At 45.0% G+C, this 19,367-nt stretch overlaps 1 protein-coding gene across 4 annotated transcripts in view; it reads left to right on the forward strand.

Annotated features, from left to right (window-relative positions):
* Nucleotides 1–15,283, forward strand: part of DHRS1 (dehydrogenase/reductase 1) — a 35,440-nt gene extending 20,157 nt beyond the window's left edge. For all 4 annotated transcript variants that reach the window (XM_068107469.2, XM_068107468.2, XM_078771421.1 and 1 more), the window contains exons 7-9: nt 7,625–7,694; nt 14,543–14,623; nt 14,775–15,283. In XM_068107469.2, coding sequence (XP_067963570.1) covers nt 7,625–7,694; nt 14,543–14,623; nt 14,775–14,911 — 288 coding nt within the window. In that variant the 3' untranslated portion in view covers nt 14,912–15,283. The remainder of the gene's footprint in view (nt 1–7,624; nt 7,695–14,542; nt 14,624–14,774) is intronic.
* Nucleotides 15,284–19,367: the final 4,084 nt, after the last annotated feature.

Here is a 19,367-nt window from a genome sequence, read left to right on the forward strand (position 1 = left end):
GCCTCCTTCCACACATCTCCCTGCTCTTGGATGTTGTGTTTGTGTGCTTCCCCTTTTCTCCCCATCTTGTCTTCCGCTCCCTCTTTTTGTGTATTTTGTTTGTCTGGTCGATTTGTTTGTGAAGTAAATGTTAGCTCTTTCACGAGCCTCGATTCAGTATACAAAAAAAAACAAAAAAAAAACCCCTTCTCTTTTTCAACACTTCGGAAATACTGATTTAGCAAAAAAAGGGTTAGACATGACCCTTTTCGAAAAAATCTCAGCTGGCATCCACCCTCCCCCGATGCACCACCCCATTCCCTACCTGTTTCCAGTGGATGCCTGCTTTTAACATCAAATGATTTTCAAAATGAATTTTTCAGGCTCATTTCCTCTACTATTAGACTCTCTGGCATCAAAAGGATTAATATGGGAAGCGTCAGCACCAGCCAATAAAGGTGAGCCATGCTCCATTGCACTTCGGATGAAGTCTTCTGAGGAGACTGGCCTTGAAGAGCGTTCCCAGGTAGCAGCTACCTTTGGAGGCTAGGTTGGACGTGATATCTCAAAAACAGGAATTACAGGTGATTGTGAGGCCCCAGGAGCTCCACTAGAAACGATACATCTCCCAGAGGGTGACCACAGAAATAGATTGGGGTGGATTTGCTTGTCGTTATGGAGGTGTGGAACTTCCCCGCATTAAACGGTATGCTTAAGGTAGATCACGTGCATATTTTCCCCACTATCAGCAGAGAGATACGCGGGCAGGATGATCCAGAGCAGTATTCCCCACCTCTCTGATGTTTAAGGGCACTACATATTACAGTCATTAAATGTGATATCAATACAAGACCGAAACAGACATCTTCCAATTAAAATTATATTTAATAATCCGTACACAACCAGGTGTTGTGCAAAACAACACAGAAGATATTCCGAAAGGTAGCACAAGCAGGTACTCATCACTTCCGTCACCAAAGATGGATGGAGGTTATGTTTTCACCCCTGTCGACAGGGGTCCGTTTGTCTGTCCGTTTGTTTGTGAACAAGAGATCTCAAAAAGTTGTGGACGGATTCGGACGACATTTGGCAGATATGTAGTGCATGTGACAAGGACGAAATGATGAGATTTTGGTGAAGATCCGGATCCGGCTAGTAAAAAAAATTAAATTAGATTGCATTATAATTAGATTTTGGTGAAGATCCGGATCCGGATTCGGCTGGTAGAATTATTTAAGTGATTCTTCACCTTTGGCAGATAGGGCCAAAAACGATACATAGCAGGATATCTCAAAAAAAGTTGTGGACGGATGATTTTGATTAAATGTCATGTGATTCTGTATTGTGATTTTCTGGTCTACTCTGGGATACAAAACGTAAACTGTTCACCTGGCGGAGGTATGCTCTCCACTGAGTGCCGTTCTAGTTAATGAAATGGATGATACATTCTGCATCTTTTTACTTACATTTCATATCATAATAAAAACTAGAATGACCACAGACAGACAGACATTGGTGAAAACAAAACCTCCTTCCGCCTTTGGTGGGCAGAGGTAACAAAACAGACATACCTGTATTACATTTACATTTCTAATTCTGAACCGACACCGCCAGATGTTGTGAAACAGAACGCTATTAACATCAATATGTATCACAAGCAAGTTATTTCTAAATCTAAAATAATTGTCACAAGCTCTTCAAGTTAAAGAACCAAAGCTCACCTTAAACGTTAAGGAACCAAAGCTCACCTTAAAGGTTAAAGAACCAGCCAATATGTGTGCAATACTTGGGTAAACAGGTATATTCCTCAAGGTAGATTCACACACAACGGGCTTACTGACACACATCTGACACTTAGCTGACATTACATTACTGACACATTACTGGAATGACACTGACATTACTGACACTTAGCTAATCCAACTGAAGGCAATCTCAGTTCCTTCCACCAAGCTCGGAACAAGTGTGTGTCCACCCTCAGGAGAGCCAGGAAGCACTATCTCTCCACACTCGAGAATGAACTCTCAAACCTGTCTCCTTACTCCAAATCCTGGTGGCATCTGGTCAAATCCGTTTCTGGTGTTTGTTCTCCCTCCATCCCCTCCCTTACCACAAATGGCTACACAGTTGACACCGCACGTGACAAAACCGAATGCCTCAACTCTGTGTTTGCCTCTAAATCTTGTGTCCCAAACCCATCCCTCTCTGTACCCACCTTACCCAGTCGAACCCAGCTGCTCCTGGACTCTGTGTCCTTCTCTCCTGACAAGGTGGAGGAGTTTCTGTCAAATCTCGACTCTGATTCTGCAACTGGACTAGACGGCATCAGCCCACGGGTCCTAAAATATCCTGCTCTGCCGCTCTATCTCACCCTCTCTCTATTCTCTTCACCCTCTCTTTTGCTCAAGGTCATCTGCCATCAACTTGGAAATCAGGACACATTACCGCTTTACACAAAAAGGTGAAAAAACAGATCCTTGCAACTACAGACCAATCAACCTGCTCCCAATTATCAGCAAAGTCATGGAATCCATCATTGCTTCGGATATCAAATCTTTCCTCTTCTCCAATGGCTTGATCTCGGATCATCAATTTGGATTCAGACCAGGTCATTCTAATCTGGACATGCTGCTTATGGTGTCTCAACAATGGATGGAGGTGCTCAATGCCAAACAGGAAATCAGAGCCGTCTCCCTTGACATATCACGTGCCTTCGATACGGACTGGCACCCTGCCCTGCTGACCAAACTCTCCTCCTATGGTATCCATAGAAATCTCCATGCATGGCTTGCAGACTTCCTCTCTGGTCGTAGCCAACATGTGGCCCTGAATGGATTTCTCTCATCTCCCCTTCCTGTTCTGGCTGGAGTCCCCCAAGGCAGTGTTCTGGGCCCTGTGCTTTTTCTGGTCTTCATCAATGATCTCTCTGACTCTCTGGAAAATCCTCTCTATCTCTTTGCTGATGACTCCACTCTCTGCCGCTCCATTCCTCAGCCCTCAGATCGGCAGCCTGCAGCCTCCTCACTCTCTGCAGACCTTGACAAAATCAGACTGGTCAAACAAGTGGAACATGTCTTTCAATCCTGACAAATCTCACACTCTTACTATGTCTCTCTGAAAGGACCGACTGGAAAACCCTCCCATCTACTTTCTCAACAATCCTTTCCAAGAAGTTCTGTCACTCAAGCTTTTGGGTCTCACTATCTGCCATGATCTTTCTTGGGAAAACCACATTTCCAAGGTGGCCTCCAAAACCATTCGCCGACTGGGCATCCTCCGTCGTGTGAAGTCCTTCCTTGGCACACCTGAGCTCCTCACCACATACAAGGCTTTCATGCGCAGCTCAATGGAATACTGCTCTCCTCTGTGCTGGTGCTCCTGCCTCACACCTAGCTCGTCTTCACGCTGTTGAAACCAAAGCATTCAGAATCATTGGAATCTCCCACGATGAAGCTGATTGTGAGGGCTTTTCACTCACTCACCGCAGGCAGGTAGGTGGTCTTTCTGTCTTCTACCGACTCCTCTCCAGCCTTGCTCCCCCAGCTCTCTCTGTGCTCTGTCCCCCAAATATCCCTACAGGTCGCACAAGATCTGCCAGCAACCCTCTTCTGGTGAAATTGCCAACATCAAGACTCTGCTCACCTTCACTCCTTCATTCCTCTTTTCTCCTGCCTCTGGAACAAACTCCCTCACTCTCTTCAATCCCACTCCTCCCTCCAGGTCTTGAAAACAGCTGTTCACCACCATCTCTCATCTTCCCCCATCCAAAACCTTGATCTTTTCTACCCCCGTTAATTCACCCCAGATACACTTTTTTGAAATAGACTTCTTTCCGGGAAGTCCGAGCAGTGTCTATGTGTTGTATACGTCTCCCACCACCCCCCCCCCCCTTCCCATACCTGCCCCTCCCCATACCTCCTGCCCCCCAAGCCCTCTCCCTCCCACAGATGTTCTGTTGTCCCTGTTCTCTGCTGTTGTACTTGTGTGCTTCCCTCTCTCTCTCCCCATCTTGTCTCACGCTCCCTTTATTGTATGTTTTGTGTGCGTTTTTTTTTTTTTTTTGTGATTGATGCTGTGATTGATTGCTCTTACACGAGCCTCAATTTTGTATTTAAAAAAAAAACCTCCATGTACATATATGAAAACCCTCTCTTCATATCCCCCCCCCCCCCCTTCCCACGCCCCCTCCCACCAAGCCCTCTCCCCCTCCCACCAAGCCCTCTCCCTCCCACACTTCTCCCTGCTCTCAAATGTTGTGTTTGTGTGCTTCCCCGTCTCTCCCCATCTTGTCTTCCGCTCCCTCTTTTTATATATTTTGTTTGTCTGGTTGATTTGTTTGTGAAATAAATGTTAGCTCTTTCATGAGCCTCGATTAAGTATACAAAAAAAATATATATATATATATATGAAAGCCCGCTTGGAGTTTGCAAACAAGCACCTAAAAGACTCTCAGACTGAGAAACAAGATTCTGTGGTCTGATGAAACCAAGATTGAACTGTTTGGCTTCCATCTGGCCTTTCTGCCATAAAGCCCAGATCGATGGAGTGTGGCAGTGATGGTTGTCCTTCTGGAAGTTTCTCCCATCTCGACACAGGATCTCTGGCGCTCAGCCAGTGACCATCGGTTCTTGGTCACCTCTCTTACCAAGGCCCTTCTCCCCCGATTGCTCAGTTTGGCTGGACGGCCATCTCTAGGAAGAGTCTTGGTTGTTCCAAACTTCTTGCATTTAAGAATTATGGAGGCCACTGTGCTCTTGGGAACCTTCAATGCAGCAGAAATTTTTTTTGTAGGCTTCCCCAGATCTGTGCCTCGACACAATCCTGTCTCTGAGCTCTGCAGGCAGTTCCTTCGACCTCATGGCTTGGTTTTTGCTCTGATATGCATTGTCAGCTGTGAGACGTTATATAGACAGGTGTGCGCCTTTCCAAATCATGTCCAATCAATTGAATTTACCACAGGTGGACTCCAATCAAGGTGTAGAAACATCTCAAAGATGATCAAGAGAAATGGGAGGCACCTGAGCTAAATTTCAAGTGTCATAGCAAAGAGTCTGAATACTTATGTCAATGTGATATTTCAGTTTTTTATTTTTAATAAATTTGCAAAACTTTCTAAAATCCTGTTTTCTCTGTCATTATGGGGTATTGAGCGTAGATTGATGAGGGAAAGAATGAATTTAAACGATTTCAGCATAAGGCTGCAACATGGCAAAATGTAAAAAAGTGAAGGGGTCTGAATACTTTCTGAATGCACTGTATATACATATATATATATAGACATATACAGGGTGTTTCAAAAAGGTTGATACAACTTTTACTTCCTGCCTGGTTTGAGAATGACAACAGCAGGATGGTGACTACCAACGGTAATCGCTACCGGGCTGTGCTCCAGGAGTTCCACAGTGATCTAGCCCAAAAGGTCACCCCAAACCAGCTCAGCATGACCTGGTTTATGCAGGATGGTGCACCCCCACATACAGCTGGTGACACCATCACTTTCCTGCAGCAGCTTTTCAGAAACCGCCCCGTTGAGCTAGGTACCGCTCATGACTGGGCACCTCATAGCCCAGAATTGAACCCTCTGGACTACTGGTTCTGGGGGGGCTGCCAAGGGCTCTGTGTACATCAACTGCCCTGCCACAATGGATGATCTGAAGTAGGAGGTGTCAGACTACCTCCAGGCAGTGCCACATGAGACCTCCAGGAAAGTTAGACAGAACTTTGGAGTCAGGATCAATGCCTGTCTGAGGGGCACACATCGAGAACGTCAATTATAAGGATTTTGCGTAAATGCCAATTTCAGACCTTGGCCTCTCACTAACTCCAGCAGTGAGTTACTGCAATAGCAATCTGTGATAAGGCATCATGTCATAAGCTTTCAAGAAATGTTTGGTTCACATTCCTGAGGTTTCTGTTTCTTTGTAAATAAACGTTTAAAGTTGTATCACTCTTTTTGAAACACCCTGTATATACAGTATATATTTATTTATTTATTCATATATACATCTATCTATAATTCCAGTAATCTCTGTGTGTATGTTTGTATGTTTGTATGTTTGTATGTATGTATGTATGTTTGTCTGTGACCGCTGTTTCTCGACAACTACCGGTCCGATATACTTGAAACTTGCCAGGTATATTGCTGGGGACCCGAGGATGTGCCTTTTCAAGGTTTCATATTAATCGGAGAAGTAGTTACCGAGCTATGTCCAAAAAACGATTCAACCAATCAGAGAGCAGCGAGCTATCACGTGTGCCGAACGTGGCGAACAGACTCTGCCTCGGACGGCACATTTGAGAGCGTATTCATTTATTTCACGTTGGAAAACTATGTTGCCGTTAAACTATGTTTTAAAACTAATTAAAACTAATTTGCGATTCATCGTAACTGCGATTTGCGACCTTCCGGACAGTGAAGACTGCACTTCCGGCAGCCAATCACAGAACGCGTTGTTGCGGTTGTGAGAGCGAGCCGAGCCGAGCGCGTGCGCCATTACGGTTCGTAATTCGATTTCTTCCGGAGAAAATAATAATTTCTCGATTTCTTATGCGCATTATTTCTCCCAATTCAGTCAGAGCGAAGGGCGGAAGCGAAGAGCGTTGTTTTTTTTGTTTACGGGCGTACGGGCGGGGTAGAGCGTACGGGTAGCGTTTTTTTTTTTTTTTGGCAAGGAACGGGCACCCACGTACGGGCATGCCCTAGTATACATAGTTTTACCTGTGTGCACTTTTTGTATAGCAAGCCCTTCATGCTGGCATTTTGCACAGACCCCTCGTGCCCCCCTGAAATCTTATCACACCCCCTAGTTTAGAAACCACAGGTTAAGGTACGCGCTCTCTAAAATCTGTCCAGCCTGGGTTTTGAATCCCGGCCCAGCTATGATCTGTCATCCTGGTGTTTCACAGGTCATCAATGTGTATGACATTGTATGTATGACATATGACATCGTATGCCGTCCCTCGGATGGACGCTAAACTGGCGTCCCGTCTGCCAGCCGTAGTTGGTAGACAATAACGATCCCAAGGTGTCCTTCGTGAAGAGTTAGCGAGCTATTGCCATCACCATGAACAAATTAAGAAATCCTGCCCTAACCAGCAGAGGGCATCCATCAGCGGCACAGCCATACCCTCAGCCAATGTTTTCCCACATACTTGTGCTGCATACGAATGAAGGATAGAGATGCTGCCCTGCACGGGTGGAGCGATTAAGAGCACAGGGTGGATTCATCTGTAAAGTGATATGCATTCAGTAATTGTAAGGTCTTTGATGTAGACCAAGACCAGGATTTGTGACAAAATATTACCTTGGATGCCAACAGAGTGTGAGAAGTGAATGCTATTCACAATGAACTGCTGCCAGCAGGTCTGGATGATCTCCAATTGCTAGTTCAGGAGGGGATGCTGGACACCATGGGTTGAGTTTTGGAACCAAGACTCGTTTCCAGATGGTATTTGAAATTGATAGAGTCCATCAATTGTTTCTAATCATCGAAGTGGAATGATCGAGGCGAATGCTGCCCTGAAATTGCAGTGTCGCACTATAAAGGAAGAACATGCTTGGTTTTTGTTTTTATGAAAGGAAAGTATCATTGAAGGTTTGATTTTTGTGGTTTAATCATCTGCTTCCCTTTCCATACTTTCCTAGATGAGGAAACTATTTCTGGAAGGTGAAACAACTGAGCTGAGTGGGAAATGCATCGTTTCACTTGCAAATGGTGAGTGTTCGCATCTTCCTGTGATTAAACTGTACGCTTGCCGACAAGGACTGCCTTTCTCAGGATGATACATCCATCTAATATCTGAAGGATGAAAAGCTATATACACATTACGGACACATTTCGGGTTTTTTATATCAGGATCTAACTCACGGAGGAGCTAAACGAGAAAAAGGTTGCAGGTTTGCAGGATAAGAAGTTAGGAAATAATCAGCTTGTGTGGAAGAGATTGTGGATGTGCATGGGTGAGCACATGAGGTGGCGATGGGTACCGCGTTTGATAGATTTAAGTGAGGAGGTTGAGGAAACAGACACGGAGATGATAACATGACCACGAATAAGGAGACTGATGCAGGTGGGTAACTAGAGTGGCACTCAGTAGAGGGCATACCTCCGCCAGGCTGAACAGTTTGTTTTACATGCCAATGATAGGCCGGATCTGCTGTCCTGAACCACAATCTAATCTGCTTCTTCTCATCGAACCAACTCCTCCACCAGGTTTTGTCATAATCCGTCCACAACGTTTTGAAATGTTGTGCTATAGATAATTTTTGCCCCTATTTCTCACTTGTAAAAGTGAAAAAAAAATTCTCGTATCTGGATCTGGATTCAGATCTCCACTAAATCGAATCCTTTCTTCCTTGTTATACACCCAACTTGTCCACCAGGTTTCGTCCGAATCTATTCACAACTTTTTGAGATATCCTGATTGCAGACAGACAGACAGACACATGGGTGAAATCATAAACTCTGTCCACTTTCGGTGGCGGAGGTAAATAGTCTCGACTCCGGGAGGATGAGCAGGTGAGAGCGTCTTGAGGAAAGTGTTATCTGGTAGAAGGAGAGGAGAGAAAGGAAATTACATCATCAAAGGTAACCTTCTGTTTCCACTCGTAGCGGAAATCAGACGGCCACTTGAGCAAGGTACCCCAAATTGCAAAGACAGACAACTTTTTCTGGTCGGGGCCCTTAATCAAATAATGATGCACTTTCATCTAAAGTTTCGAGGTTTTGGCTGCAGATACCTTAGGCCATATGATTTCAAATTCCACCGGGAGACGAGCTCGATTGTCACTCTATCCAAGATGGTGGCCAAATCCAATTTGGCCACCACGTGACAAAGGCCTCATCATAAATCGTGTACTAATACGAGTAGAATCACAAATCGATCGTCTAGGGGTTTTCATGGGCAAGGAGTTCAGTCCTAATGTCATTTTGGCGATTATAAGTCGTGTCAAGGTCAAGGTCGGTATTTCCCTAATATCGGTCTATTGCCATGCCGCATGGACTAAAAGTGGTAGAATCGATACTATAAGAGCCGTTTGTCTGTCACAATTTTTCTCAGTGATTGCTAAAGGGATATTCATCAATTTTCCCTGCAAGAGTGGGGGTTAGCCTTGCGGTCCCCATGACAATCTTCTCCATTTTGCCCTATTTTCTGCATCTCTCCTTGTTAACCCCCTTGCCCGCATGTCTTCTTCCACCGTCTTTAGCCAAGTCTTTCTCGGTCTTCCCCGTCCTCTACTTCCTTCTACATTTATTTCCATCACTCTTCTCAACCAGTCACTTTCATCCTTCCTCAACACATGACCAAACCATCTCAACCTGTTCCTCTTCACAGCATCAATCACAGGCTCTATTCCCATCATCTTTCACAATTCATCATTTGTCTTCCTCTCTCTCAGCGACACTCCGCACATCCACCGAACCATTCGTATTTCCACCCTTTCCAGCCTTCGTTGCTGCTCTACATTCATGACCCATGTCTTGCTCCCATAAATCATAACACTTCTCACACATGCAGCATTGCAGCATACACTTTTCCCTTCAGCTTCAACGACACTCCCTTCTTCGTCAGCACGCCACTCAGTTCCCGAAACTTCTTCCATGCACATCTCACTCCAGCAACCGTTGCCGAGTCTGATCCACCTTCTCCATTCAGCATGTCTCCGAGATAGCAAAATGTTTTCACACCTTCCAGCTTCACGCAGTCTCCAAGATCCAACTCAACATTTCCTCCATCTGCAGCTCCCTCTGTGCACACCTTACATTTGAATGTAGCTGCCACACTGGTTAATGACCCTCTCAGACCACTACATTTTTGATGAACCCACTCAGCGCACATTGTACATTGAATGGAGTTCACTCCGACACCCTTCCTGCACACAGCACAGGGCCACTTCCCAGTTCTTTCCACCTCACCACATGCTTTACCACTTGCCATCACCTTCGTCTTTCCTATATTCACCTTCAGACCTTTTGTCTCCATACTTTCCTTCCACTTGTTCATCTTTTCCTTCAGTCCATCCATACTTTCCGCAATCAACACCAGATCATCTGCATACAACAACTCCCACGGTAAACCCTCCTTTACGGTCTGAGCCATTACCTCCATCACAGCTACAAATAGTAGTGGACTTAGTACCGACCCCTGATGCACTCCCACCTTCACCTCAAACTCACCACTGTTCCTGTCCTTCGTCCTTACAGCTGTGCACGCTCTTTTGTACATTGCCATCACTACTCTGATCAACCATTCCTCCACTTCTAACTTCCTCAATGCCCATGTCAATACTTCGCGTGGAACCCTATCGAATGCTTTCTCCAGATAAACAAACCCAAGAAACAACTTCTTCCTCTTCTCCATGTACTTCTCCTGCAACTGCCTCACAATAAAGAGCGCGTCTGTCGTTCCTCTTCCTGGCATAAATCCAAACTGCATTTCGTCGATCTTCACCTTCTTCCTTATCCTCCTCTCCAACACCCTTTCCAATACCTTCATTCCATGCTCCAATAACTTTATCGCTCGGTACGAGCCACACTCCAGAGGGTCACCTTTCCCCTTGTATAGAGGGACAAGGGTACTCAGTTCCCAATCCACTGGAATGCGGCCTTCTTTCACCACCAGATTACAGATCTCTGTCATTCTCTTCACACCCCAACTTCCTGCTGCCTTCAACATATCTCCCACAACTCCCGTCGGCCCTCCCGCTTTTCTACTCTTCATTGCTTTTATCGCTTCCTCAACTTCCTTCTCAGTTATCTTCTCTGCCGGTCCTAAAACTGGGTTACTCTCTATGTTGCCATCCCATTCATTCTCTGTATTCAACAGCATTTCCATATATCTTTTCCATCTTCCTTTAATTCCATCTGGGTCCACAACGATTTGTCCCACTTCATCCTTCAAGCAACTCACCCCCATCACATCACACCTCTTTCGCTATCTGCTTTGCAATCCTGAATACCGCTCTCTGACCCTCTTCCGAATCCAAGCGTTCTCCGAACATTTTCCTCCATGTCTCCTGCGCCTTTGCTACCTCTTTCTTTGCAGCCTTCTTGGCTGCCTTATAACTTTCATGCTCTGCTTTTTATGCTCCCGTACCCTTCGCCTTCTGCCACTCCTTGAACTTCTTCCTCTTCTCGTCAATCCTCTTTCCAACTTCATCATCCCACCACCATGTTTCCGAGTGCCTCGGTAGTCCTTTTGTCCATCCACATACCTCACCAACGGCTCCCAACAGACTATCTTTCATTGACATCCAACCACTTTCAAGCTCAACCACATCATCCTTGACCCGACTCAGCCTCTCTTTTAATGCCTCCCTTACTGTCACCTCTTTCAACCTCCACACCTTCATTCTCGGTTGGTACTTCACCTGCCGAGCTCTCCTCGCACCTTTCACCCTTATGTCGCAGACAACCAAGTGGTGCTGTGAGACGGCCTCCTCTCCTGGGATCACCTTTGTGTCCCGGAGGTGCCCCCTATCTCGCCTACGCACCATCAGGTAGTCAACAGTTGTCGTCGACCCACCTGACGTGTATGTAACAAGCTTATTATCCCCTTTCTGGAACTGAGTATTACAAATCAACAAATCAGCTCCATCAGCAAACTCCAAAATCCTTTCACCTTCTCCATTTCTCACACCATATCCGTAACCCCCATGAACTCCCTCAAAACCATCCATACTCCTTCCCACATGTCCATTTAGGTCTCCTCCTACCACAACAACTTCCTCATCTTTCACGTTTTCCATCAGCTTCTCTATCGCACACCAGAACCTGTCCTTCTCTTCATCGCTCCGACCAACCTGCGGAGCATATCCCGAGATGATGTTCACCAAGAGCTTTCCAATCATCATTTTCACCATCATCAACCTATCACTCACTCTGGTCACACTCACCACACTGTCTACAAACTCCTCAGAAAACAGGACACCAACACCATTCACGCCCTCCAGGCAGCCTTGCCACACAAACTTGTATTTCTGTCCCTGACTACCCTTCACCATTCTCACACCACTTACCTTCCATCTCGTCTCTTGCACACAACATATGTCCACTCTTCTTCTGACCAATACTTCCACCACTTCTCCTGATCTCCCTGTCATTGTCCCTACATTCCATGTCCCAAACCTCAGAAACCGATCTCCACTTCGGGCTGTACCCTGCCCATATGTAGTTGTAATTGTCATGGTTCTCTTTTTGAGGCAATGTTTTTATGGCCGGATGCCCTTCCTGACGCCAATATCATATTAATATCATATTAAATAATATCATATTCATATTAAATTGTAATATCATAATATATCATTATGGTTAGGGTTAGGGTGTAATATCATATTAAATATAAATTTTCTTTATTGGGTGTAAGTAGTGGAACAGGGGAAAAAAAAAAAATTTGATTTCTTCAAAATGTCAACAGGATTAGAACATCACCGGGCAATGAATGCTAGGTACTCCTGCTGGTCTCAAAAAAAAAACATCTAAACGGGTTTTCGATGGTGACGAGTCAGTTCTCGAGGTCTTTTTGGCTATATGAGGTCAAGATCAAGGTTGGTATTTGCCTTATCACAAATCACAATCACAAAATTTTTTCCAAGTCATTAAACAAATGTCATCATCGTATGCCTGCCTTTTATTGAACTCCATAGTATCGGAGAACACAATTTCGATTTGATAACGCAACATTCTTATTCACATATCTCCACTCATATGTCTTCTTAACCACTTGGAATGGATGACAGAGAATATTCCTCAATTATAGCGACACGAGGAGCAGAAGTGACTGGAAATTCCTGGTTCCTAATCTCGCGAGGTACACAACAAATGGAAGTGCCTAGCTTTTCATCACTGAGCTCGTCTCCCAGCAGAGGCAACTCCACCTGACCTGACCAAAAGCAACTCCACCCAAAACCTCAACTATAGATAAAAGTACATAATGGAGTTATATTTGAGGATTAAGGGCCCATACTACTCGATGCCAGTTGATCTCCATAATAGTATGGCAGATAGGTGCAGGAATTGTGCCTTTGATGATACAAGCATGGCATTTGGCACAGAGTATGTCCAAAGAAAGATATTTGGCTATAGGGCCATCGCAGATTTGTCTTTTAGAAAAATGGCCACCATTGTTGTCCCAGGACAAATCTGCGATGGCCCTATGGCCGAATATCTTTCTTCGGACATACTCTGACTGTGTGCCAACTCTCGTGCTTGTATCATCAAAGGCACAATTCTCCCAAATATTTCACCTATCTGCCATACGATAAGCTCCTGCTTGTTGTTGAGGTTACCTATCCATTGCTGTGTCCGAAGAAGTAACATGTATAAGGTGGAATAACCATGTTATAAACAAACTGTTGGACAAAGATGAGTGAGTTAGAGAAAGTGCTGGAAGTCAGCTACAAGGATTGACTCCATTGACTCAAAACCAAAGAAAACCTGCACATATATATATATATATATATATATATATATATATATATATATATATATATATATATATATATATATATATAACCGAAAAACACAGTCCGTGAAACCAGGTGATTGTCTATTAATTACATAGTTTGAACGTCAGTTGCATCCTGCCTATTAATTACATACTGTTGGAATAGACCTTTCGACCCTTTAGACTTCTGAGACCCCATAGACCTTTGGAGACCCTTTAAGGCCACCAAGACCCTTGGTCTTAATCACATGGAGATGATGGCACGGGATGGCATATAAAGATGGCATGGGAGAGGGAAAAGAAAGATGGGTGCATTAATTACTGTATGGGGGGGAACAGAGCACATTCTCATCTCAGACGTGGCCCACAGAAATTGCAGCCTCTGTGAATCCGGGCGAGATTGATTGAGGTCCACATTCCACCCTCACTGTCCAAGTTCCACCCTCACTGTCCAAGGATCAGGACATTCTCCGAGTGCTGCGTCGTAACTTTTCCACTGCTCACCCTGCTCTTCCACTGCTCACCCTGCTCTTCCACTGCTCACCCTGCTCTTCCACTGCTCCCATTGTTCTCCCCGTTCTTCCACCCCCTCAGAGCTTAAATCTCATTGGATCAAACTCACGGAAACCAAACAATCGGCAGGTGTCTGACTGAGTGACTTCTGGTGGAAACCTCATGAGATAAAGTTCTTCCAACAATAACTCCACAAGGCACCGATGTGAAAGCTTCAAATGGATACGCAGAGGAAGATTAAGCACATTTATTAGTGAAACAACAGAGGGATGATCAAGCTAATTGGAGTAATTGATGACACACCTAACTTATCTAAGTTACTCCATCCCTTGCACCATTTTCATTACTATGTATAAATTGGTATGTGAAGAGGCATGGGTCAAAATTCTCAAATGTTTGTCCCACACACATCCCGATATTTTGTTTAAAGCGATTTGATTCCTGACTTGGATTCACGGATTAGACACTTAATGTTTTCGTTCTAAGAAATATTGGTAAGATGGTTTAAACACTTGGAATTCTGGTGATTACTCTTAAATATAAATGTACAATCCTTCAGTGAGTTTTCCTTCAGTGGGTTTTCCGGCACCCAAACTGCCCTCAGATCCCAAGCTCATGAAGAAGTCTGGGAAGGTGCTGTGGACATGTGACCTAGCTTCTGAATACAAGTTATCAGATATTGAGGGTAAGTCCAGTATTCGCACACACGGAGCACCCAGTTGTCCAAGTCGTGGCTCGCAATGATTGATATTTATAAATAAAAAAAGATAATATTGAGCGGCAAGCAGCACTCCGCCATTATTGCACTGCAATATCTCCTTTCTCTGTGCAAACAGGAAAGCGAATAGCTCGTTTCAACTCCCTCAAGGGTGCGGTTCTACAGTTTCCGGGGTTCGAGTGGTTGGCTCCCTTCATTCCAGGATTCGTTACCATTCCGAAGTGGGTGCTTACACTTTCCGGTAGCAAGTTCTGAGTCTCCAATGCAGGGTCGTAAAGACACCGTTGATTAATCGATGATGGCTGCCGACCTTTTCACTGTGCCATCAAGATCACTGTTGCAAATCGAATAATTTGGTGTAATAAATGCAAGTGAGTGAGATTGAAGTCAGGAGATCACCTGATCATATAAAAAATTTGATCAGTGTTCCTGGTGTTATTACTCTCGTTTGGGGCCTAGTTTGTCTGTCTAATCAAACAGCAGCTTACTGTATTTAGAGATGACTGAACAAATGAGGCCTTCTTGTTTAACGTGCATTATTCATTTGGTGGTGGTTTTTGTTGCAAAGTGATTTAAACATTTAAAATTTTCAATGAGCTTTGTCTCCAATAAAAGTTTCATCTTGTATTGTGGATTTCCTCAGTTAATTCCAAGGATAAGCAATGGTTTACTTTGAACAGATGAGTAGCAGATCGATGTTTAAAGAAAATTCACTGACTTGCTGATTATACAGGAATGCTGCAGTAGTTCCACATGCTGGTGTCCAATGAAGGAATCATTTGTTTTTGGGCCTGCTTATGTATCCGAGTTAATGTCACGTCCATTCTCTTGGTGGAACATGGGGCGTTAAAAATTTATGAATGCTATGCTTCCAGGCTAAATTGATACTGGATGAGGTCTTCCGGTCCCTCGAGCGACGAGGCTTGCTTCGGTCTCTCCACGGCATCAAAGTTTGAGTGTTTTCCCGTTCGTTTCTTTGTCAAATTTCCGCTGGATATTTTGTTGTGTATGTTATTGTGTGTTTCTATTTGGTTTTGTAGTTGTTGCAAGTTTGTGTAATTAATCGTTTTTTTTGTTCGCGCCCCGCACGCTTCGTGCGGCCTGGTCTCTCCAGGCTCCCTCCCCCCCCATCAGTGTTTTGTGAATATGGGTTCTTTCCTTCATAGTATTTGCTTGTTTCTTTGATTTTCTTTTCTCCCCCCTACCTCTCACGAGCATCTTACCCTTTGTCCAGCGTTTTGAAAACAGAACAAACAAATTTTTAAAAAAATTATATATTAATTCTTTCTCTCCCGGACACGTGCTTGTTCGCTCTCCTCCTGGTCTCGACTTGTGCCCCGCCCCCTAGATCTCGTTTTTCTTCCACCTCTGCTCCTGCTTTCTCAAATCCACATTCTGACTTAGAGACTTTTCCCAGATTGTTTTTCATGGTTTTGTTTAAATATTATTTAAATATGTTTAAACCGCAGCCGTGATGCTGACGCCGCCCTCCTCTCCCCCCCCCACCCCCCAGAATTTCCATGTTTTAAACGTTTCCCAGTGTATACCCTGGATTAGAATAGGTACACCGTATCCCTGCGTGTCGTAAAAGACGACTCAGAGGGTTGGCGTCAGGAAGGGCATCCGGCCATAAAAACATTACCTCAAAAAGAGAACCATGACAATTACAACTACATATGGGCAGGGTACAGCCCAAAGTGGAGATCGGTTTCTGAGGTTTGGCACATGGAATGTAGGGACAATGACAGGGAGATCAGTAGAAGTGGTGGAAGTATTGGTCAGAAGAACAGTGGACATATGTTGTGTGCAAGAGACGAGATGGAAGGGAAGTGGTGTGAGAATGGTGAAGGGTAGGCAGGGACAGAAATACAAGTTTATGTGGCAAGGGTGCCTGGAGGACGTGAATGGTGTTAGTGTCCTGTTTTCTGAGGAGTTTGTAGACAGTGTGGTGAGTGTGACTAGAGTGAATGATAGGTTGATGATGGTGAAAATGATGATTGGAAAGCTCTTGGTGAACGTCATCTCGGGATATGCTCCGCAGGTTGGTCGAAGCGATGAAAAGAAGGACAAGTTCTGGTGTGTGATAGAGAAGCTGATGGAAAACGTGAATGATGAGGAAGTTGTTGTGGTAGGAGGAGACCTAAATGGACATGTGGGAAGGAGTATGGACGATTTTGAGGGAGTTCATGGGGGTTACGGATATGGTGTGAGAAATGGAGGTGAAATGATTTTGGAGTTTGCTGATGGAGCTGATTTGTTGATTTGTAATACTCAGTTCCAGAAAGAAGATAATAAGCTTGTTTCATACACGTCAGGTGGGTCGACGACAACCGTTGACTACCTGATGGTGCGTAGGCGAGATAGGGGGCACCTCCGGGACACAAAGGTGATCCCGGGGGAGGAGGCTGTTTCACAGCACCACTTGGTTGTCTGCGACATAAGGGTGAAAGGTGCGAGGAGAGCTCGGCGGGTGAAGTACCAACCGAGAATGAAGGTGTGGAGGTTGAAAGAGCTGACAGTAAGGCAGGCATTAAAAGAGGCTGAGTAGGGTCGAGGATGATGTGGTTGAGCTTGAAAGTGGTTGGATGTCAATGAAAGCTAGTCTGTTGGGAGCCGTTGGTGAGGTATGTAGATGGACAAAAGGACCACCGAGGCACTCGGAAACATGGTGGTGGGATGATGAAGTTGGAAAGAGGATTGACGAGAAGAGGAATAAGTTCAAGGAGTGGCAGAAGGCGAAGGGTACGGGAGCAGAAACAGCAGAGCATGAAAGTTATAAGGCAGCCAGGAAGGCTGCAAAGAAAGAGGTAGCAAAGGCGCAGGAGGCATGCAGGAAAATGTTCGGAGAACGCTTGGATTCGGAAGAGGGTCAGAAAGCAGTATTCAGGATTGCAAAGCAGATAGCAAAAGAGAGGTGATGTAATGGGGGTGAGTTGCTTGAAGGATGAAGTGGGACAAATCGTTGTCGACCCAGATGGAATTAAAGGAAGATGGAAAAGATATATGGAAATGCTGTTGAATACAGAGAATGAATGGGATGGCAACATAGAGAGTAACCCAGTTTTAGGACCGGCAGAGAAGATAACTGAGAAGGAAGTTGAGGAAGCGATAAAAGCAATGAAGGGTAGAAAAGCGGGAGGGCCGACGGGAGTTGTGGGAGATATGTTGAAGGCAGCAGGAAGTTGGGGTGTGAAGAGAATGATAGAGATCTGTAATCTGGTGGTGAAAGGCAGCCGCATTCCAGTGGATTGGGAACTGAGTACCCTCGTCCCTCTATACAAGGGGAAAGGTGACCCTCTGGAGTGTGGCTCGTACCGAGCGATAAAGTTATTGGAGCATGGAATGAAGGTATTGGAAAGGGTGTTGGAGAGGAGGATAGGGAAGAAAGTGAAGATCGACGAAATGCAGTTTGGATTTAATGCCAGGAGGAGGAATGACAGACGCGCTTTTCATTGTGAGGCAGTTGCAGGAGAAGTACATGGAGAAGAGGAAGAAGTTGTTTCTTGGGTTTGTTGATCTGGAGAAAGCATTCGATAGGGTTCCACGCAAAGTATTGACATGGGCATTGAGGAAGTTAGGAGTGGAGGAATGGTTGATCAGAGTAGTGATGGCAATGTACAAAAGAGCGCGCACAGCTGTAAGGGCGAAGGATGGGAACAGTGGTGAGTTTGAGGTGAAGGTGGGAGTGCATCAGGGGTCGGTACTAAGTCCACTACTATTTATAGCTGTGATGGAGGTGCTGGCTCAGAACGTAAAGGAGGGTTTACCGTGGGAGTTGTTGTGTGCAGATGATCTGGTGTTGATTGTGGAAAGTATGGATGGACTGAAGGAAAAGATGAACAAGTGGAAGGAATGTATGGAGACAAAAGGTCTGAAGGTGAATATCGGAAAGACGAAGGTGATGGCAAGTGGTAAAGCATGTGGTGAGGTGGAAAGAACTGGGAAGTGGCCCTGTGCTGTGTGTTGGAAGGGTGTCGGAGTGAACTCCATTCAATGTACAATGTGCGCTGTGTGGGTTCATCAAAAATGTAGTGGTCTGAGAGGGTCATTAACCAGTGTGGCAGCTACATTCAAATGTAAGGTGTGCACAGAGGGAGATGCTGATGGAGGAAATGTTGAGTTGGATCTTGGAGACGGCGTGAAGCTGGAAGGTGTGAAAACATTTTGCTACCTCGGAGACATGCTGAATGGAGAAGGTGGATCAGACTCGGCAACGGTTGCTAGAGTGAGATGTGCACGGAAGAAGTTTCGGGAACTGAGTGGCATGCTGATGATGAGGGGAGTGTCGTTGAAGCTGAAGGGAAAGGTGTATGCTGCATGTGCGAGAAGTGTTATGATTTATAGGAGCGAGACATGGGTAATGAACGTAGAGCAGCAACGAAGGTTGGAAATGCGAATGGTTCGACGGATGTGCGGAGTATCGTTGAGAGAGGAGAAGACAAATGATGAATTGCGAAAGATGATGGGAATAGAGCCTGTGATTGATGCTGTGAAGAGGAACAGGTTGAGATGGTTTGGTCATGTGTTGAGGAAGGATGAAAGTGACTGGTTGAGAAGAGTGATGGAAATGAATGTTGAAGGAAGTAGAGGACGGGGAAGACCGAGAAAGACTTGGCTAAAGATGGTGGAAGAAGAAATGCGGGCAAGGGGGTTAACAAGGAGAGATGCAGAAAATAGGGCAAAATGGAGAAGATTGTCATGGGGACCGCAA

This window comes from Myxine glutinosa, chromosome 2 (assembly GCF_964187855.1).
Source record: "Myxine glutinosa chromosome 2, kmMyxGlut1.1, whole genome shotgun sequence".
NCBI lineage: Eukaryota > Metazoa > Chordata > Myxini > Myxiniformes > Myxinidae > Myxine > Myxine glutinosa.